The following is a 20,995-nucleotide window of genomic DNA, read 5'->3' as shown; positions in this document are numbered from 1 at the left end:
GGCAATGTATGAACCTGCACTCCTCTCTTCATCTCCCCACCCCACCCCTGCAAATATCTCAAGCACATAATGGAAGGGCCCAAGACCACATGAACCAGATCAGCCATAGGAATGGCTCAGTTATGAAGACAAACTGGGAACCAACTCAGGCACGATAATAACTCCAGGTAATCTTACACAGAAGAAATCATTCCCTTTGGGTTGGGCCTGCCAATGTCCTGCTCTGCTGCCCCCACTTGCACCCCTAGACTCTGACCTCACTTTCCGTTATGATAGAGCTGCCTAACAATGGGGCTGGTTTTGCGGGCTGCACATCGTGTTGCTAATTTGCCCTCCTGTATCTGCCCTTGAATTGTTCGTAGCTTAAAATCTGCCTCCCAGCCCTGACTTACCCACAAGCATCCTTCAGCTTCATTCCTGAGCATCTCCAACCTGGAAAGCTCTGAAGATCAGGGATTGGCGTTGGTATTCCATTTGTTTTTAGGATTTAGGCAAACATTTAACAGAGAGATCTATGGATTTGGGTTGTGAGTCAATCTATGGAGGTGAGGACAGGGACCTGAACAAGTGAGAGGGATTCAGCAAGCTGCACAACCTGGCTTTCCCATGGCGTTGTAGAGAAAAGGGGACAAGGAAAACTTGAAATCAAGAGGTAACAGCATGTTTACTTTTGTGGTGCTTGAGAACAGCATCACAATAGTGGCAAGATCTTTGTTTGGTTGCCTGTGGTGAGCTGTTGTGATCTCAAAAGGTTGCTCCTGCAGGGGGATGAAGCTGGACCAGGTTAGATTCCCTCTACTGCCACAACGCCTCTGGAGTCTTCCCCATATGCCAGGTCGAAGTCCAAGCAGTTGTTTTTAGCCAGGATGTTCTGAAAAGATCCACCACCACCTTTGACACAGCAGATCTTATAGCTGTTGGCAGCTTCCTGGCAAAGGCTGCCTTGTGGAAGGCTCTGGCTGTCACGAAGCAGGAGTTTCTCTTGACCTGATGCTGTATTGGCTTTAGAGAGGCTCCTGCATCCCGGCCCTTCCATTTTCAGATTGTCAGGGAAGGAGAAGAAAACCAAGGTCATCACAACCACCACAGTAATTGAGCTTGGGGAAGCTCTGCTTCTTTTGTTGCTGTTGCTGCTTCTGCTGCACCCAATTTCTGGCCGTCCTCCCTCAATATCCTGCTTCAAGCTACCCCTAAGGAAAGGAAGGACCCAGGAAAGTAAGAACCGCCTTGCTGGACCATAGCAAGGTCACATTAACATTATACTTTTAAAGTAGTCTTATTCCACTTTAACAGCCAAAGATTCCTGTGAACCGTAGTTTGTTACAGGTCCTGACTTCATTGACCTACAGTTCCCAGCACCCTTAACACACATCTCTTCCCAGGATTCTCCTTGTCTGTTAAAGTGGTGCTTTAAATGTATGGTGTGGGTTTCAGTGTGAGGAAAGGATGGAATAATCTGTTTAGTGTTTTCCAGTTTTAAGGTCTGCATGAAAATTCATACAGTTCCATGTACATTGCACCCAACTTGCATTTTTTATAGGCTTAATCTATGCACACACACCCAAATCTCCTAATCTAATGAATTACAGTACATTATTTTCACTATTACAACAATTTTTGTGTGCAGCACCGCAGAATCCGAAGACAGCTGCATTTCAAATCACCTAGTGAACTGAAGTGCACATAAGGTAGGTTTGCATTTATTTGCAACTCAAACCAAATTCCACAACTCCCCATCCCCACTAAGGAACTCATCCTTTCATAGAATCATTGAGTTGGAAGGGACCACGAAGATCATCTAGTCGAACCCCTTGCAAGGCAGGAATTTTTGCCCTAGGTGGGGCTCAAACCCACAACCCTGAGATTAAGAGTCTCATGCTCTACTGACTGAGCTATCCTTAACCCTTCTATGTGCTTTCACAGAGTGCTCTCTAGCTTACAAAAACTTACCTGTTAGTATTGGAGATTTGGATTTCTTTGCACCTGTGTCCGTTCCAGGCACAGTATGGATCTCGCGCTGCAATGCAGTCGGTACAGCTTTTGTGAATGCCACAGTTGGCCATTGATATTTGAAGGACTCCTTTGGCATGCCCCACATGCAGGATTCCCTGACAATGCACAGACAGAGATGCTCCATTACTATTTGGAACCCATTAAAGGATGACAGGCCGCAGGTCATCCTTCCGCATCTGGTATATAATTAAGTTGTGGGAGTCATCGTAACAACAGGCACCAGGCTTTAAAAAGTCAAATCAAAATGTAGTTATATAAACATTTAACTACAAGCTACAGGGAGGCGTTTTGGCCCTGCCTGACAAAACATCAATGTGAGTTAGACAGAGGTGTGTGTCTGCAACTTCCGGCTTTCTGCTGTGGGAAATTGCTGCCTCCCACACGAATGGACCCCAGCCGTGCCAGTAACCCAGGGCTAATATGGGAGTAATTAGCCCTGGCAGACTCCCCAGGGTGGGGGAGGACTGTCTCACAGACCCACAGATAGCCCGTGATCTGTCGGCTCACATCAAGGTGCGAGCGGTAGGGGCGCTGGGTCTAAGAGCACAGCATGGCTGACACTCTCCAGAGCCACTCCTACATGCAAGGACACCTGTTTCTTAAAAATTAATAAGATTTGACCAAAAACAGGCATATTCTGGACTGAAGGAGAAAAAGGAAACAATTTGCGGAACTGCACAGTTGGTGGTGTTTAAGTTTGGACTTCAAATAAATTCTCATCATGGTGTTTTGATTTATGGAGGTGATCAGTACATACTTTCTTTATATCTACATTTGCTTTTATGTGCTGAACCTCATTAGAGAGATCTAATTTTTAAATGGAGTACAGGTGGATATTTGTTCACAATTAATTATTCAGCTGCGCAGTTTTAATCGGACTTGACAAAAGATAAAGGAGCGGCCAAGATGGCGTTTGCTAGCTCTCACGCAGGATAAAAAAGAGCGAATTACTCCCTTTTTCGAGGGAGTAGGAAACATTTGTTGGCTGATTCTACAACAATCTGAGACAATAATTTGGGAAATATCCCACAATATACAGTGAATCTGTTTGCATGCTTTTCTTCATCATGGGCAAGAGAGAAAGCGAAGCGGGCGTCTAGCAGCCCCCCTCCAGGGCCCAGAGGTGGGTCTGAGTGGTCCCTGGAAAAGCTGATCAATCACCAAATGATTTATATCTTCATTGCTCCATATGTTAGTGAACAGTATGCTTAACAACCTAACAACTTTGGAATACTGGGTCATTAAACTTCAAGCAGCAGGCTTAGACAACAGCCCAGACTGGGAGATAAGAGTGGAGCCAGGAAAAGTTGCACTGACAAATGGACAGAAGGAAAATATATATATATATATATATATATATATATATATATATATATATATATATAAACTGTACTCGTCAGATGAAAGGATACATGGCTGTTTAAAATGATGAGACTCGATCAGCCAGGGACTGAGGATTTTCAGAGAGTTTAAGATTGGAATGTGAAAAATATGAGAACAAGAAGAAAGCAGAAAATATAATTGTGTGAGATGATTGCTTCAGAAGTCCAGAATATGGGAAGTCCGTTTGAAATTTAATAATTAATAATTCGGATTGTAATTTGGTGTTGTTTTTTCTTGATTTGGATTATGACTGGATTTGATTTGTTATTAATTGGATGTTTTTAATGGGAAACTAATATTATTATTATTATTTTAAAAAGGCAGATATGTGTGTTTGGCAGCAGGGCAAGGAGTCGGGGCACCGTACTCTGCCCAACAAAACCCCAAACTCTCAATAAGGTAACTAATACATACACGTACACACACACACACACACACACACACACACTGCTCTTTTTCTAGGAAAAGAGGTGCCAGAACTCACCATGAACACATGCAGGTGAAGTCTCTTGACTGCTTGGGAATCAGCTCCCTAGGATTTCAGTCAGAAATCTTTTCCCAGTCCTAACTGGAGGTGGAGGTGCTGGAAACTGAACTTGGGGCCTTCTGCGCATGAAGCATTGTGTCCATTCACCACGAATAAAGTACTTTCTACTCCCAATGGTTTTTGGATCAAGAACTGATATAAAGAGGAAGCTGCCTAATAATACCTCATCAAACCACTGGGCTCATCTAGCTCACTATTGCTCCCCCTGGCTGGCAGAAATTCTCCAGGGTCTCAGACAGGGGACATTGCCTGCCCTACTGGGGATTGAACCGAAAACCTTTTGTATGCAAAGCAGATGCTCTGCGGCTGAGCTACAGCCTTTTAAAAGCTCGCAGCTCCAGTCTCTAGCCAACAGAGCCTTCCTACCTCTTCAGGAGAAAGCAGCAGACTCCTGATCGCCTCTGGCCTCACAAACAGCAGGATCTCCTCAACAATGTATGCTTCGTTGCCAACGATCACTGCTTTGTGAATGATGCCCTGGTCTGTGGAAAGTAAGGGAAGATGCCGAGGCCTCAAATTAGATACGATGGTGGCGGAACAGTTTGTTGAAATACGGGCCTGCCCTCCTCAAATGTGTGGTGGGAGTCCAGTTATGAGAGCTAAGGAGACAAGCAGGTGAGGGAAGCTGAACTCCACTCTGCCTGCAGTTCATTCTCACTTCTGCTTTTGGAGGTTCACCTGTGGCAGGTGACAGGTAGCCAGCCTCTGAGATTTCTACTTTTTTAAATTGAAAAATTTGTGATCGATTCATTCCGCCTCATCAATCAATCTATCGTTTTATTTGCATGCCTCTTTCCTAAGTTAAAACCATGCTCAAGGCGACTTATAATATATATATAAATTACATAATGGCAAAACAGAACAAACGTAGTCATGAACAAGAAACGAAACACCAAAGCACACGAGCAGATTTTACAATTGCCACATCAGTCATAAGATAAAATAAAAAGATACAACAACAGCAATAAACACGCCCCCCCAATCCAAACAATTCCTAGCCTAATATATAGTTGGCTAAATGTCACAGCCTTCATTTTTACCCCTTATTGGGTCAAAAAAATAAATAGTTCACAAAGCTCAATAGTATTATTGTTATTATTATTATTAAAATTTCTGTACCACCCTTTATCCGAGGATTACAGGGCAGTTTGCAATATAAAAACACAAAAATACATAACAGAAACAATAAAACCCAGCCCCAGTTTAAACAGCCATAGATTGTTTGATGAGCCAAAGGCCCAGGGAATGTTATTGACTGGTGCCAAAATATAGGTAACAAAGGGGCCAGGCGAGCCTCGCTGGGGAAAGCATCCTACAAATAACTCAATCTCTACTACTGGAGCATAAAAGCATACCTGTCCCAAGAAACATCACATAGTAGGTCCTTCCCAAGGAGTTATGCAATTCGTGTACCGTAATCTGGGTGTATTTCACATTTGGCTGCACCAGTAGAGGTCGATTATCGATTGGCTGAATTTTTTCATCCATCACATAGTGCTGTCTCATGAAGCTGTGGGTGTTGTGTGAAGTGGGGGTGATGGAACACTGCAGGGATAATGTGAAAAGAGCTGGAGGTCAGTCCAGCATCCTGTTCTCACAGTGGTCAGCCAGAAGCTTTGGGAAGCCTGCAAGGAGGACCTGAGTTCAACAGCACTCTCTCCCCTTAGTTGAAATTCCAAGCAACTAATATTTAGAGGCACAATGCTTCCAACAATGGAAATAGGACACAGACACTATGAAGAAGCCCAAACATGATAAATGACAAAAAAACCCTTATACTGAAGGAGACCAAGATGATAAGGGTCTGGAAGCCAAGCCTTATGAGGAACGGTTGAAGGAGCTGGGTATATTTAGCCTGGAAAAGAGGAGACTGAGAGGAGATATGATAGCCAACTTCAAATATCTCAAGGGCTGCCCCACTGAAGATGGTGCAAGCTTGTTTTCTCCTGCTCTGGAAGGTAACTCAAACCAATAGCTTCAAGTTACAAGAAAGTAGATTCCGACTAAACACCAGGAAGAACTTTCTGACAATGAGCAGTTCAACGGTGGAACAGACTTGTACTCTCTTTCACTGGAGGTTTTTAATCAGAGGTTGGATGTCTGTCTTTAGTTGAGATTCCTGCATTGCAGGGGGTTGGACTAGATGGACCTTGGGGTCCCTTTTAACTCTAAGATTCTATTATTCTACTTTTCCTCCACTGTTTCCAGGCACAGGCCATGCTTTAAAGCTCCATGTCTCAGCACCCTTTTCTTTGCTCCGTAGCTTTCCTCCCCAAAACCCGCTCTTTAAAGCTCAACTGGAGCAAACGGCAATCCACAAAACCCCAAATAGACGTTTGCTCCAATTGAGCGTTAAAGAGCGGGTTTTTGCAGGGAAAGCTCTAGGGCAAAAACACCACCAACAATGCTTAGATACTGAACTTTTAAGTGCGGACCTGTCCCAGGTAAGAGCAGAGCAAAAGATAAGTGTGGATAAGCCGAGTCAAATCATTGATCCTTCTAGCTCTCTACTGGAAAAGCCTATACCAGATTGGTGACCTCCAGAACGTGCTGGACTCCAACCCCCGTCAGACCCAGCCAGCATGGCCCATGGTCAGGGATGTTGGATGTTGTGCAATAGCTCTCAAGGAGGCGTCTTTCCCAGCGCTGCCCAGAGATGCCAGGGATGGAGCCTGGGACCATTTGAGAGCCAAAACAGGTACTCTACTACCAAGTTACCAGAATAACAAGAGGCAGTGCCTTCTTCAGGGGGTACCTCAAGGGGACACAGTACCGGAACCTCTTTTTTGTTGTTAAAAAGTGTGGGGCGTATCTTCACTGTAGCAGTCAAATACTGTACAACATTTGCTGTTTCCTAGAGTGGACACACAGGGGAATGTTGCTCCAGACAGGGAGAACTTCCTGTCATACATGCTCTGGATCACACTCCCCCTGTGTGTGACCAGGTAGATGGGCATGACCCTAGCAGACCCCATAAAAGGGCTAGTCGCAAAGCCATCTTCCTTTCGTTGGCTCTTTTGCTGCTTTTTTACCATCTTCTGCCGGCTCATCCTTACAGAGGATGGATGCCACAAGGTAGAAAGTCTGAGGCCTAGCTCAGACTTCCTTTCTCTACAACTGTAACTGCAACTGCAAGATAAAGCCTGCCTTCAGGACAAAACTGTGAACTGAATGTAAGTAAACTTTACCAATACTTTTAAAAGAAGACTGTCGCGTCATTATTGTTTTTAAGAGGGAACTAAAGGGGAAATTTACCAGGAACAATCCAATCTGGACAAGCCAGACTGGATTGTTGAACTTATATGATTCTAGGGAATCCATCAACTTGCTTCCAGATAAGGGATAGTGCTCTGCTGCTAGCTCACTAGTATGAGTGAGGAGGGATAATATTTAATCAGTATATCCTCTGCTACTATCCACAACATTTCCACAAAAAGTGTGGCACTTATTGCAACAACTTCATGGTGAGGACTGGCACCTATTTTTCTAGGGGGAAAAAAACACTGATAAGAGGACTTTGAAAACACCCATTCTACTCCAGAAAAACAACAGCTCCAAAACTGGGGAGAAAGGAGGAGAATTTTGCAAGCATTCCCCACCAGAAGCTCATGTTCACCTGGTCCCTGCTCACACTCTTCTAAGAGGGCTTGAAGCGATACTCACACTGCCAGGGCGAGGGTCTGGGACCTCCCCCTCATACGGCATCCATTGGGAAAAGCTGTTTTGCTCTTTGAATTTCCCATCATCAAAGACTTTGTTGATAGCAGCAAGGCTGAAGGCACAGACTGCCGAGCTCCAGAGATCTCCCACTTTCCTGCAAAGAGATGGGCAAGTCAGCTGCACCACTAGAATGAAAAGGCACTCTGCAAATGCTCAGAGGCACTTATCTTCATTACTGTTTAGTTCGCTGTGGGACCAAAGAATGGATTCCAAGATAGGGATGGATGAATCTGATATTGCTTTCTCACTTTTCCAGCGTGAAAATCAGCTTGTCACCTTGTTGCAATGTGTGTGTCAGAAACCACATGTATGTCCAGCGCTCACATGTATTCATACATACACTACCAAGCACTGGCGCCAACTATAGGGCACCCACAATGCAGGGCTCTGACACAACTTCTGGTTTCCAGGTCAAGAAAAGTTCATAAAGGGGATCTCTTTTCATATGAAGTTATGCCAACCTTTACTCATGCCACAATCTACGGTAAGAAACCACAGAAAAAGTTCGGATTGACACACAGCTATTGATAATGTCCATATCTGTTTGTGAATTTTTCGAAGAAGTCCACATAAAAAATTGTCTGTAATTAGTACATATTTCCCCAAAGAGATGCATTTTCTTTTTTGCAAGAGATTTTCACCTATTATGATTCTTTTTGTACATTACTTTCATAAATTTAGGCATCTAGGCACACTTCCCCAACATGAGCATTTTCTCACACTTTCCCCCACTTTTTCTTTTGAACTGCATTGCAAAATTCAGAGCAGTGCAGATTTCAAAGGATAGTTGTGTTCCAGTTCACCTGCTGTTCAGGGAAGTGCAGATTAGGCAGGTTTCTGTTAAAAAGGGGACATGAGCCAGATCTCTTCTCCATCCTTATTTTGAGCGGCTACAGCACAAAATAGCCCTGGGTACAATGAGTTGTCACAGCCTTACCACTGAGGAGTGAAGACAGCGTAGAGAACTGTGTCGCCTCCATGATGTGGAAGGGCAAATACGTGCTGAATGACACTGTAAGGTAACTGTCCCTCTGGGGTGCAGGAGAGAGCAGCTTTTACAAATGTCGTCCATTTCTTCTGCAGCAACTTTTCTCCTCCAGCATCATTCTGAAGAGGATGGAAAAGCAAGACCATTGACAAACCAGTCATCTCTTATTTCCTCCCCTGGCCCCTCCTGATCTCCCTCCCTCCCTCCCTCTGCCCTCATGCCCTTTTGTTGTTGCAGCATCTTCATTTCTGATGTCCAGTTTATCTGTGAGACTTAACCCCTTTCTCTTTGTTGGCCTTCGGGCGGAAGACAGGGGCAACCTTTTAAGGAACAGGCCCTGGGATTCTCTTATGGCTCTTTGGGTAATCACGATTGCTGTTTTTCCTCTATTTATCCTGCTATTGTTCTTGCTTTCTTTGTGCTTGACTGTTTTCATAGAATCACAGAATGGTAGAGATCCTGGGAAGGGAAGAAGCTGGTGCCATCACCACCCTCCAGTCTCTAGCTCATTCTTCCCAACTCTAGTTATGCCTCTCTGCGATGTTGTACCTTGTGGACAACCCTGTGATATTGACCTTGAACTGTTTCTCAGTTTTGCTGCTGGTTCCTGGTTTGGCCTATGTGGATTCCCTGAACTTGCCCTTGCTCTGTTCGGAGAGTGCTGCACTGGAAGCCCTGTCTTTGCTTGCAACTACTTTTGCCCTGGCTGCTGTCCCCAAACACCGCAACAAAGGCTTCTGGGTATAAGTAAGAGAGAAATCTTTACTCAGGTGTGCAGTAGGCACAGGTCTGACAGTAGGCTGAGGCATGGAAGTCTCATTACAAGAATTTAAAAGCAGGTTCCAGTTTTCATGACTGGACAAAAGCAAACAAAGATGTCTCAACAAGCTGCTGTGCCCTTCCCACCAAGCTATTAAGGACAAGGCATAGCAAGCTTTATTCATGAGGCACTTTCTCCCCTTACAGGAAAGGTGTACTTAAGATGTGTGCTTCATCAAGGTAAGTGTGTCTGGTCCCATCAACAAAGGCAGCCCCAGGTTCTCAGTGATGGGGTGGTGTCCTGCCACCCCAGCTCCATCTCAGTCACCCCTCCAGCTTCTCCAAGTCCTTCCCAGTTCCCCAAGAGGCTCTGTTTTGCGGGAGAAGTGGTGTGCAGAGCTAGTGGGTCTGCTTCCCTCTCCCTAACAGCTGGAGTAAGGAGACAGAACCTCCGACCTGAGTTGCCACTCCCTCCACCTTCACCATCATCTACCTGAGGCTGCTCACTCCAGGCCTGACCCTGTTGAAACCTGGGGGTCATGGCAACTTTCGTGAGAAGATGAAATTCCTGAGACCGGGGCCCCCTGGAGAATAACATACTGTTTGAAGAAGTCTTCTCATTTATCGGGCCCTGAATCTACTTCAGGGGGGTGGCCCTCTAATTTGTAGCAGTATGAAAGAGGAAAAATTGAGTCTATCCACCACTGCCTTACTGTTGCCTTTTCTTCTAAATGAAAAAGTCCCCCCAAATGCTTGGTCTTTCCATTATATTAGCATAATTAAAATTAAATTCTGTCTCCATTTCCTTCCTGGGAAGCTGTCTTTCCCAATTCCAGATATGCCAGGACAAGAGGCAAGGGACAGCCACTCTGCACTTGCTCACATCTTACTCCTCTAGACATTCAAGGGTTAAAAAAATAGGCCAAGCAAGTCCCAGCTCAAATGTGCCCTTGATTTTGGAGGCAGCTCACCTTGCAAATGCGCGCCACCCTCGAAACAACCACCTTTTCCAAGTAGTTGAATTCCTTTGCTGTTTCCGAAAAGAAGAAATAGATTTTCTGATCATCTGGGGCAATTGGGATGTTGATGGAGGCCACAAACGTTGCATCAGCTGCAGAGGGAAGCCACAAACCAGACATGAGATGCCCTTCACCCTCTCAGTTCATGACCCCACTGGCGTGAATTCCAAAGGGAATGCTGGTTGTTGAGGAGATGCATCTTCTCCAGCCACCAACCTGTTAACTGTCAGGAGCCAGCCAGCAGTAAATCACACTGTGCAAGTTGGTGTTAACTCTTTATTAGCAAAAACAGGATCTGTACAGAAGTGTCAGGCCTAATGAGCACAACAACCCATCTCTGCTAAGTATTGGCCCCATGAAGCAGTTGCTGAGACTGAAAGCTCTCACCTCCCCACAGCTGTCTAAGTCCCTTCATCTCCAGGGTTTATTCCAGGCAATCAGAGACTCTCCTTCACACTTTTCAAGTTTCTTCAGGTTCTGGGAGACAAGTGGGGAGGGGAGCTTGTTGCAGCAGAAGGGGGAGACACCCATGGCCCTTCAGCAGCTGGACTCATCTCTGCCTCTTGGCTCCCCCCTGCCCTGCTTCATCTTCTGCCTCTATTCTGGACTTCTCTCTGTTACAGATTTTTCCCGCTCACTAAGCCCTGTTGCCTCCTCAGCTTCCGACACCTCCTCTTCCCAGTTTTCTCCCTGTGAGCACTCATCTTTCTCCTACCACAACTCCCCGGGCTCTGAGCCTTTTTTCATTGGTGGTTCCCCAGCTGGTTCCTCCCTCCATTCCTCTGCGTCCGACCAATCCATTAACATATCAGCTGCCCAGGTGACCAGGCAGTGGTGGGCAGTGGGAGTCACTGGACTCTATTTGGATGATTAAGAAACTTTCCACTCTCTCAGTGCCCCAAACCTACTCTTACATTCCATCCACTGCTCTGTCTTCAAAATTGTCTTGCTGCCCAGGGTACGAGTGATGATAGGGTCTATCCCTTGAAAGTCATTCTTGGTAGCTGCATAAAGTTCACCATCTGCAGAGTAAAGACAGGACAGAAGATGGTTCTTACCCAGGAACAGTTCCTGCTTTCTGGATTTCTGGTAATACACTGCCCCCATTTTTACCCTGGAGATGCTTGGCTATAGATCTTGGCAGCGAGCGTGCTTTTCTCACCTTGATCAGCTCTCTCCCCAGGACCACTACACAGATATGGCTCATCCCGTTTTGCCACCAGAGGCAAAACGAGAAAGCGTGCCCTGCATATGCCGTATGCCCCCCCCCTTGCAGCCCCACAAGTCTTGCGGCTGCAGCGAGATCTCAAAGGGCTCTCATAATATTTTATGATGCTCTTGTGAGATCTCTTCCTAGAAGGTGCCGCAGCTGCTTCTCTAGTGGAGACAATAGTGTGTTTGTGTGTGTGTGTTGAGGAAGGCCACCCTTGGATTCCACTGCCTGAGGGGGCTGCCTCAGACTGCCTCGTGGATGGGCTGGTCCCGACCCTACAAGTTGTATCTCAAAGTGGGCATCTTGTCTCCACTGCATATCCATGTGAAAGGCACCTGCATGGATCTGTGCAATACACAGCATGCCACTTCACACACTGTTGTTGTTGTTGCTGCTGCTGCTGTTATTTCTATACTGCTTTATATTCTAAAGAGAGACTACACATCATAATATCAAATGAAACAATCCAGAATAAAACAAATTCAAGCTTCAAGGAAAATATTTCAGATTCTTCTCTGAGTGTTATTTTGCTTTCCCCATATTTATTTACCTACTTGATTTATAGTGCTGCCCCATTGCAGAAGTGTTCTAGGAAGCCAGTGTGGTGTAATGGTTAGTGTTGGGGCTAGTCATATATTTAAATAAGAACAAATACCCTTCTAGCATTCAAATAGGCAGGAGACAGTCCATTGGTTTCCCTCAGAAGGATGCTCTCCAGATGTTTAAGACTACAACTCCCACCTGCCCCAGCCAACACAGATGATTTGTAGTCCAAAAACACCAGAAGGGTGCTCAGTTGTGGGAGGCTGGAAGAGAGCCTTTGCAATGAGTCATGGGGGCAGGAAAGTGGCTCAGGAGGGGGCATTAGGGGGTGCTGCAAACATTCAATATCAAAGGAAGTGAATCCCTTCCCTTTCCAGATGACTCACCAATGAGAATTGCTGTGTTCTTATAATTGTTAGTATAGGGGGTGACACCTTTCCCATCCAGGAGGCGCTGTTTGCCGTCTGCATCAGTCACCACAGCAAATGTTTGTAGGTCCTAGCAAGACAGGAAAAGGAAAGGGAAGAGACAAAAAGGAACAGAATGTATGGGATGGTGTGCTTCAGAAACCAAGCGTCCCGATTGCTGCTGAATTTGGGATATGTCATTTCCTGCTAATATCACTATGCATAAATATATCTGTTGCATTTTGAGCACGGGTTTTCTCTTCCTCCAAGGAGTTCAGGGTGCTGTATGTTGGTCCCTTGCTTTGTTCTTCTCCTTCCAACAATTTCGTGGTTAGGTCAAGAGGGAGTGCTCAACTGGTTCAAAGATGTTCAGTAAGTTTTGTGGCTGGATGAGGCTCAAACCCAGATCTTCCCAACCAAGGGCGAATCCTTTAGCCACATGGGCTCTATGTTTGGAAGATGGTGAGTGAGCTCTGACTAAACTCTGACTGTTATTCCCCTATTACAGATGGAGGAGATGAGGTGTGAGCAAGAATGGCTTGCTTAAGGTTTGTCTAGCAACTTCATGGTGAAGCAAGATTTGGACCAGGGATGTCTGGTCTTATGGCTCAGCCTCTCAGTCCTAGGCTACTCTAGTTTCAGGGGTGGGTAGGTGGCATAAAGAGTCAACTTCACAGACACCAGGTGTTTTATTACTGACCTGCTACTGTCACTACCCATAGCTTTAGATAACCCAGGGGTAAGCAACCTAAGGCCTGGGGACTGGATGCGGCCCAATCACTTTCTCAATCTGGCCCGCAGACAGTCTGGGAATCAGTGTGTTTTTACATGAGTAGAATGTGTCATTTTATTTAAAATGCATTTCTGAGTTATTTGTGGGGCCTGCCTGGTGTTTTTACATGGGTAGAATGTGAGCTTTTATTTAAAATGCATCTATGGGTTATTTGTGGGGCATAGGAATTTGTTCATTCCCCCCCCCCACCCAAAATATAGTCCAGCCCACCACATGGTCTGAGGGACGGTGGACCAGCCCATGGCTGAAAAAGGTTGCTGACCCCTGATATAACCTCTTCATTCATTCAGTATGGAGACTGAAGTTGTTGCTGTTTATTAATTTATGAGTTTTCTTTTACATATACTTTTCAAGACAATTCACCATCATATGAAGCAGAAGTTGAAATAGTTTTAAAGACAGTATGAAAACAATGGAATATGAGTTTAAACACAATACAAAATGACCACCCATGATGACAGGCACATTTTCACACAGCTAGAAAAGCTTGTCTTCAGCTGTTTATGGAAAGCACAGGTAGTGCTTTTCTCAGCAGGAATACTGTTCCAGTCGTGTTTGTGTAGAATCATAGAGTTGGAAGGATCACAAGGGCCAAACCCTTGCAATGCAGGAATCTTTTTGCCCAATGTAGGGCTTGAACATACGGTAAGATAAAGGTAAAGGTCAAGGACCCCATGACGGTTAAGTGCAGTCAAAGGCGATTATGGGGTGGTGTGGCCCTCATCTTGCTTTTCAGACCAAGGGAGCCAGTGTTTGTCCACACACAGCTTTCTGGGTCATGTGGCTAGCATGAATAAATTGCTGCTGGCGCACGGAGGACAGTGACAAGTGCCAGAGCTCACGGAAATGCCATTCACCTTCCTGCCGCAGTGGTACCTATCTATCTACTTGCACTAGTATGCTTTCAAACTGCTAGGTTGGCAGAAGCTGGTACACAGCAACGGGAGCTCACCCCGTCACACGGATTCAAACTGCCAACCTTCTGATCAGCAAGCCCAGGAAGCTCCGTGATTTAGACCACAGCACCACCCGTGTCCCCCAACCCCTGACCCTGAACAGGACAAGTCACACTGAAGGCCCTTGTCATCCCCCCATCTCTCTCCCCCAGGAACTCACAATGTAAGCACAGGTGGGTTTGAAAGCATACGTCCCGCAGCTGTAAAGGTGTGTGTCGTTCAGTTGCACCAGGACACGGATAAAATTCAAGCATTCCATCTGTGGAGAAGAAGAGGGGAAAATCAGGATTCAACTTCCAGGTAACATTTCTATCCCACAGGAGGCTTCCACTGGCAGGTGGTTAAAAAGCATGAAAAGCCAGCCCCTTTCCTGCTCTGCAAGCTCAAAAGGGATCTTGAAGGTTTCAAGGGATGGTGGATCTATTTATTTAGTCATAGAATCACGAAGCAGCAGTGCAGCTAGAAGATTTTAGAGCTTGGATGTAATAGCATTAGGTTAGTACTGTTCCACTTCAGAACGAGACAAGACAGCCTCTCCTGCTCATGCTGCTGATGCGAGCACTGGAGGAGAATGCTGCTGTGGCAACTGCCGGGTGGGGTGTCCTGTGGCTGCAGGAGGGCTGCGCAGGAGGCGGGCTGAAGAGGAGAACGGTGAACGGTGCACTCCTGGGAGACCAGATTTGCCGACTTTCCCAGCTGCTGCCCTGAGGCACCCAGACCCATGAGTGGGCCAGCCCTGCACACCACATTCTTAGGTTGTAAATCTTCCCTTATCCGCTACCCCTCACCCCATTACCTCCTGTCTGCCTTTGAGTTTACAGATGTCCTTTATCTCCCTCGTGGGGGCCCAGCGTACCTATTACAGGAAAAGTGGAAGAAGGGAGCTTTAGAGAAAGATAACAACACCAAGGCTTGTTGCCAAGAGTGCAAATGCTCAGCCTTAAGCTAACACATCTGGGATTTTTTTTTAAAAAAATACTGTTTCAATGTTGTGTTTATGTATACCGCTTTGAGTTCTCTTGAAAAAAAATAATTGATTTAGAAATGCTGTTAAAGAAGCCAATACATAAATAAATAAAGACTGCCTCTGTTTACCAGCAACAGTCTCTGTATTCGAATAAAACGCTAACTAAGTTGACAGAAATGGCAAACTGTGGGGCTGAGCCTTCTGTCTGCATGCAATAGGGATGGATGAAGCCATCTATTTTGCTTTCACTCCGTTTCTTACTTTTCTAATCTTAAGTTCAATTCTCCACATTTCTGTATTGATTCGTGCTTTATTTTTCTGAAGTCCTCACAAAAAATGCCTGCGTTTTAGCGCAAGTTTCTCCTAATGCACACATTGTTGTGGGCAGTTTTGCCTAATGTAATACATTTTGTATGTTTACATACACACAGACACACACACACACACATATACACATACACATACATTTTGCAAACAGTTCTCCTCATTGACACTTTTTGGCTGCAGAACTACATTCCAAAATTCAGAAAAGCGTGAGTTTTGAATAATAGTTGTGCTTCAGTTTGTGCATTGTTTGGGGCAAGGTGTCAGTTGAGTGGGTTCACGTTAAACTGTGAACTCAATTTCTTCCCCATCCTTGCCTTTGCTCTTTCTCTCTTCTCCCCTCTATGATAAATTTGGATATTCCCTGGTGTGACCACACCACATTTTTTTTTTATTGCACATCACACCAGGACTATAAACCAACTACAAGCTGTGGTTTCTTTCACACCCGGTTTGGATGGCAAGCACACAAGCCACAGTTTCCTGGTTGGGGTGTCTAACAGCAAACAATGGTTTGGCCAGGGTGAGGGCTGAAACGCAAAGAACTCCAGTGCACATGTAGGAAACCTTTTCAGAAAAGGCTTCCCAACATCTCTCCAAAAAGTGGTGGGTGGGGGAAGACAAGGGCTGTCATCTAGAGGAGGGCTAACCAGAAGACCACCCCAAGTCTTCCCCCCGCACGTCTTATTCTGAATTGCCGTTTCTTACTCACCATGCCCTTTGGGTTGTTGATTTTGGCTCTGGCAGTGTCAAGAGCGACAACGGTGTCTCTGGCTCCCACATAGAGAGTTTTCCTATCTGTGCTCAGGACAAAACTGGCACAATTTGTAACTCCCTTTTGGTGGTATTGTGCAATAATTGGCCGAGGGTTCCCTGAGGAAGGGAAAAGATGTTAGGTACATTTTCAGCAAGCAATGCCAACTGACCAGGGGATGGGGGTGGGAGGTAGATAACCTGGCCTGCTTTTAACCAGAGAGCCACACATTTTGGATGGACTGGGTAGCCAGTTCTGGTTTTCAGTGGCTAGAGGAGCTCAGCTTTCTTGCTTCCCGGTCCCCAGAGGCGAAGTCAGGGTGTGCCTTTTGTTCCTTGATGCTGAAGCTGTCTTACAGGGGCTGAACATTGGGTGGTCTATAGGGGTGGGTGATATATCAATATATCATCCAAAAATGGTCTGAAGTCCATATCATGATATCGGTTTCATAATTTTTGACCTGGCTATATATCGTGAATCATGGTGCTTGCGTGTGTGTGTGTGCTGTACCAAAATCGCAATGTGAGATAAACTTTGAAGCCAGCCAGTGCCTTTACATAGCTCTGTTCTTATTTCAGGCATCGTGATATATCGATACATCACAATGTTTAGCTGGTGATATATATCGCAATGTTGAAAACCACATATCGCCCAGCCCTGGTGGTATATATGTGCATATGCTGCACCTCCGCCCCAAACATGGACAGTGTACTCGGTGCAAGACATAGCCTGGCGCCATTTTGAAAGAAGCACCTTGAAACCTGGCAGTTAGAGGGGCATGTGCCACCCTCAGGCGCTGGCTTTGTTAGGGCAGCGTTTGTGGAACTGAGTCACCACCTTTGGAGCATGCACTTTAGCAATGACTTCCTAGGATTGTTCATCTGGTCCACAGCCCTTGCAGTCAGTGAGATATTGCAGCTTTCCAGGACAATGTCAAGAGTCCAAGTTCTGGGCCACCTCAAACTCCTCCTTTCCATCCACCAATACTGGTGCTGGCATCAGACTGGGAACCCCATATGGATGCTTGGGGGCTACGGAGGCCTCAGAGGGGGCGATGAAATAATGGGTGGACTTGGCAAGCAAGGAAGGAAGAATGGAGGTGAAATTGGAAAGTCGCAAGGTGGATCTTGCGCATTCAACTTGCAGCTAGGTACTGTGGAGGGAAGATAATGGGTGGTAGCAGTGCAGGTGCAGTTCCAAAGTGCAGGTGCTGCGTTGGTGTCTGTAGCTAGCAAAAAAAAGGGGGGGGGTTTCCTGCTGAACAATCAAGTTGCTATAAGCAAATTCCACCAGGGGGAGCAATGAGAACCATTTGCTTTGTTGGCAGTTTATACAACAGCATGTTGATACCTGTTATGAGGTTTGTTGGGGGTGGGGGCGGTGTCAATCTGAATGATGCCCTGGGTTACCTTTGAAGTAACAGGTTTGGTAAGGTTGCCCTATTTTAAAAAGTAAAAACCAGGACACTCCAAAAGTTGTTCGACTGACTTGCCCAAGATCCAGGACAAAGCACCGCCTTTCGGAAATTCGCCCTGGACATCAAGTCTGCCTTTGAAATCCCAGTAATGTCTGGGAAGATTCAGAAATAGGGCAGTCCTAGGTTTGAAATCTGCTCATCTCCTTCCAGGTACCCTTTAATGTCTCCCCCAGGGGGCAGCTTCTGCCTCTGTCCTCCTGTGAGTTACTCACTTATCTGGATGTGTTGCCTCGGCATCAGATCCGTGGCCAGAGCGGTGGCAAATGTCAGGAGGAACCCGAAGAGGCATAAAGACTGTTTGGGGTTCATGGTTGTCAATCAGCAGGTGGTCGCTGGGATCTCTGCAAGCAGGAGAAAGGCAGCTAACTTGGTAGCTGTCAAGAAATTCAGAAGAAAATAAGGAAGAAGTCACCTCTAAAAAGGTAGCAATGTGTTGCTACACTTCTGAGGCCTAAGGGTTCCTTATGGCTAAGCGAGCCTTTCATCAGCTTCATCTGCTGCACCAGCTTGACACATATTTGGATTAGGCTATCCTGGGTGGCACTGTGATCTAAACCACAGAGAGTAGGGCTTGCTGATCAGGTCAGCAGTTCGAATCCCCGCAATGGGGTGAGCTCCCGTTGCTCGGTCCCTGCTCCTGCCCACCTAGCAGTTCGAAAGCACATCAAAGTGCAAGTAGATAAATAGGTACTGCTCCAGCAGGAAGGTAAACGGCATTTCTGTGCGCTGCTCTGGTTCGCCAGAAGCGGCTTGGTCATGCTGGCCACATGACCCAGAAGCTGTTTGTAGACAAACGCTGGCTCCCTCAGCCTATAGAGCGAAATGAGTGTCGCAACCCTCAAGTTATCCGTGGCTGGACCTAACGGTCAGGGGTACCTTTACCTTTTACCTTTATCCTGCCAGTATAATCTAAGGGTTAGTGATCCTGAGACTGGACTACTGCAGTGTGTTCTATGTGGAGCTCCCCTTGGAGCTTGGTCTGGAAACTCTGCAATCCCACACTTTCCAGTGCATTTTTCAATCACTTTCTTTATTGCAAAAAGTGAATTTGTTGTTTAAGAGTTCCAAACCTTCCTTAATTGTGAAAGCTGAATCTGCCTGAATGTGATTGAATCCCACATGGAAATAGCAATATGCTGGAAGCGACTGTGGAAACTCCCTGACAAACGAGTGGCTAATGCTCAAATTTTTCAGAGTGTCGATGCTGAAGGTATACATGCCAACATCCTCAGAGCCCCAGAGAGAATTGAGGAAGATGAATCTCAAATGTCAGGTGCAAAGACCCCGAGGGACATAAAGCACAGTTTGGAGGCTGGTATTTTGTGTGAAGTCTGGAATGATATACTTGAGCCATTCAACAGCTGCAAACTAAGAGGGCAAAGTGCTCAAGCAGAGCTTTTCATGGCCGTAAACCTACCGAGAAGTCTTGGAAATGTTCTTCAAGAAATATGGGGCTATTGCTACAAGACTGCAAAGACTCCTAACGAAAAGTACAAATCAGCAAAAGACAGAAAGCCTGACGCGACTATGCTGCTGCCTATTGCCTACGGATTCAGTGACAAGGTTGTCCTCAGATCAAACAGTAACAAAAAAACCAAGGCAAAATACAAGAAAAAGAAAATTAGGGCAAAGAACTGCTCCCCTAACAGCTAGTGAAAATCAGGCAAAATATACACCAAACAAAAATGCTAGACCCTAGAAGCATTTAGAGGAAAGAGAGGTAAGCAGGTGAGAATCATTTTCCAGCCAGACATTCCAATGGTGATAAAATACACTATTAAAAAAACCCCCAAAATATGGGATGGGCCAGGCATGGCACCTGAGGGTGCAATGAGTGCCACACTGAAGATCCTAGGAATGCCCTATGGAATCTTAAAGACAACCAGTTCATGGCAGCAGGATTTATGGGTCCTATGTAGGCCTCTCCTAGGTTTCCAACTCTTTTCTATGAGCAGCTCAAAAAACCCTCTTGATTTATAAGCCTCTCAGATGCCACCCACAGGACTCAGGAGGGGGGGATTTAGTAGAGTGGATGCATATGAGACCCCTGGACAATGTTACTGAGAGGAGACTCATAATTTTGCTTTGCCAACCAGAACGAGTTCTCAAAGTGGAGAGAACTAGCAAGACCACCATCTACCAGAAGGAATAATAAATCAGCAGTTAAGTGCACAGAACAGAGAACACTTACAAGGAAGGTAAATTGATATGGAAATGGATTTTGGGGGGGGGGCGGGAACCTGTACTCCTGCAGGAGGAGAAATCCTCCTTATCCCAAACATGGTGTCTGATGGAGGCCAGGAGAATTTCCAGAGTGAATCTAGAACCTGATGTTTTGGGGGAATAAATGGAAGTCTCTGGAATAAATGTAATGATTCCTGCCTCCCCTGCTCATCCTTTAAATATCAGTTCTCCAGGCCCCCACATCCCCTTTGCCTATCCTGCCCAGGTTCAATTGCTCTTTGCCCAGTTAGGCCATATTCCTCCTCACCACTATGAGCTGAATAAAGGGAATGGAATCCACTCTCAACTCAGAGTATATTTCAGGCCACAAGGTCTTCTCCTTCACCAGCACTTACCCTTCCCCCAGGCTCATGTTTCTTGTTCTGACCTCTCTCAGCAAGCCCCAACCCTTTGGTGCTCAGCTTGTCTGTGACATCAAACAATGGCAGCCAATAGCATCAGAAGTTAGGAGAAACAATGATTTTTTCCTCTTTGAATGGTTGCTAATCGCCCTGGTTCAAATGGAACCCTTTCCTATAATTGCGAATTCAAACATCCGTATAAACTGGCGGCACTGGATGTGCATGGGCTTCTACGTTTGTATTCGAAATCGAATCAAACCAGGTATTTAAAAAAGTGATCTCTAGTGCAGTGACTTCTGTATACATTAAAGAGCAATTTGCCAAGTTTTTGGTACGCTAACAATCCCAATTAGCTAGATCTTCCAAAAATAGGCTATTGAGGCCCAGGCTGTCGTTAGGAGATGTGAAATAAGTTCTTTATTTTTCAATTCCCTATCAATGTCCACTCATAAAGAGCTAAAGAAGAAGGTGGATAGGCTGCCTCCTTTGTTTTTATATGAAAACCAATTGTCCATAGCTCTTTAATTTTGGAACAATCTCACCACAA

The 20,995-nt window shown here is 45.7% G+C and overlaps 1 protein-coding gene across 3 annotated transcripts; it reads right to left on the bottom strand.

Moving 5' to 3' along the window:
• Nucleotides 1–645: 645 nt before the first annotated feature.
• Nucleotides 646–20,518, bottom strand: LOC309358982 (semaphorin-4A-like). 3 transcript variants are annotated; one of them, XM_081892361.1, is made up of 14 exons: nt 20,443–20,518; nt 18,076–18,237; nt 16,345–16,505; nt 15,138–15,197; nt 14,502–14,600; nt 12,572–12,683; nt 11,344–11,451; nt 10,382–10,521; nt 8,601–8,770; nt 7,607–7,757; nt 5,299–5,488; nt 4,310–4,425; nt 1,951–2,108; nt 646–1,190 (listed from the first exon to the last, which is right to left on the bottom strand). In XM_081892361.1, exons 2-14 carry the CDS (start codon nt 18,170–18,172, stop codon nt 785–787), a joined length of 1,968 nt encoding a protein of 655 aa, XP_081748487.1. In that variant the 5' UTR covers nt 18,173–18,237; nt 20,443–20,518; the 3' UTR covers nt 646–784. The 3 variants fall into 3 exon arrangements, with proteins under 3 accessions (XP_081748487.1, XP_081748488.1, XP_081748489.1); XM_081892362.1 differs by having other exon boundaries at nt 18,076–18,204; nt 20,443–20,471; XM_081892363.1 differs by lacking the exons at nt 16,345–16,505; nt 20,443–20,518 and having other exon boundaries at nt 18,076–18,215.
• Between the last annotated feature and the right edge of the window lie 477 nt (nt 20,519–20,995).

This window comes from Podarcis melisellensis (assembly GCF_964234715.1).
Source record: "Podarcis melisellensis genome assembly, chromosome: 16".
Classification (NCBI taxonomy): Eukaryota; Metazoa; Chordata; class Lepidosauria; order Squamata; family Lacertidae; genus Podarcis; species Podarcis melisellensis.
The sequence above is the reverse complement of the archived record's forward strand: the minus strand, read 5'-3'. Positions and strand labels throughout refer to the sequence as shown.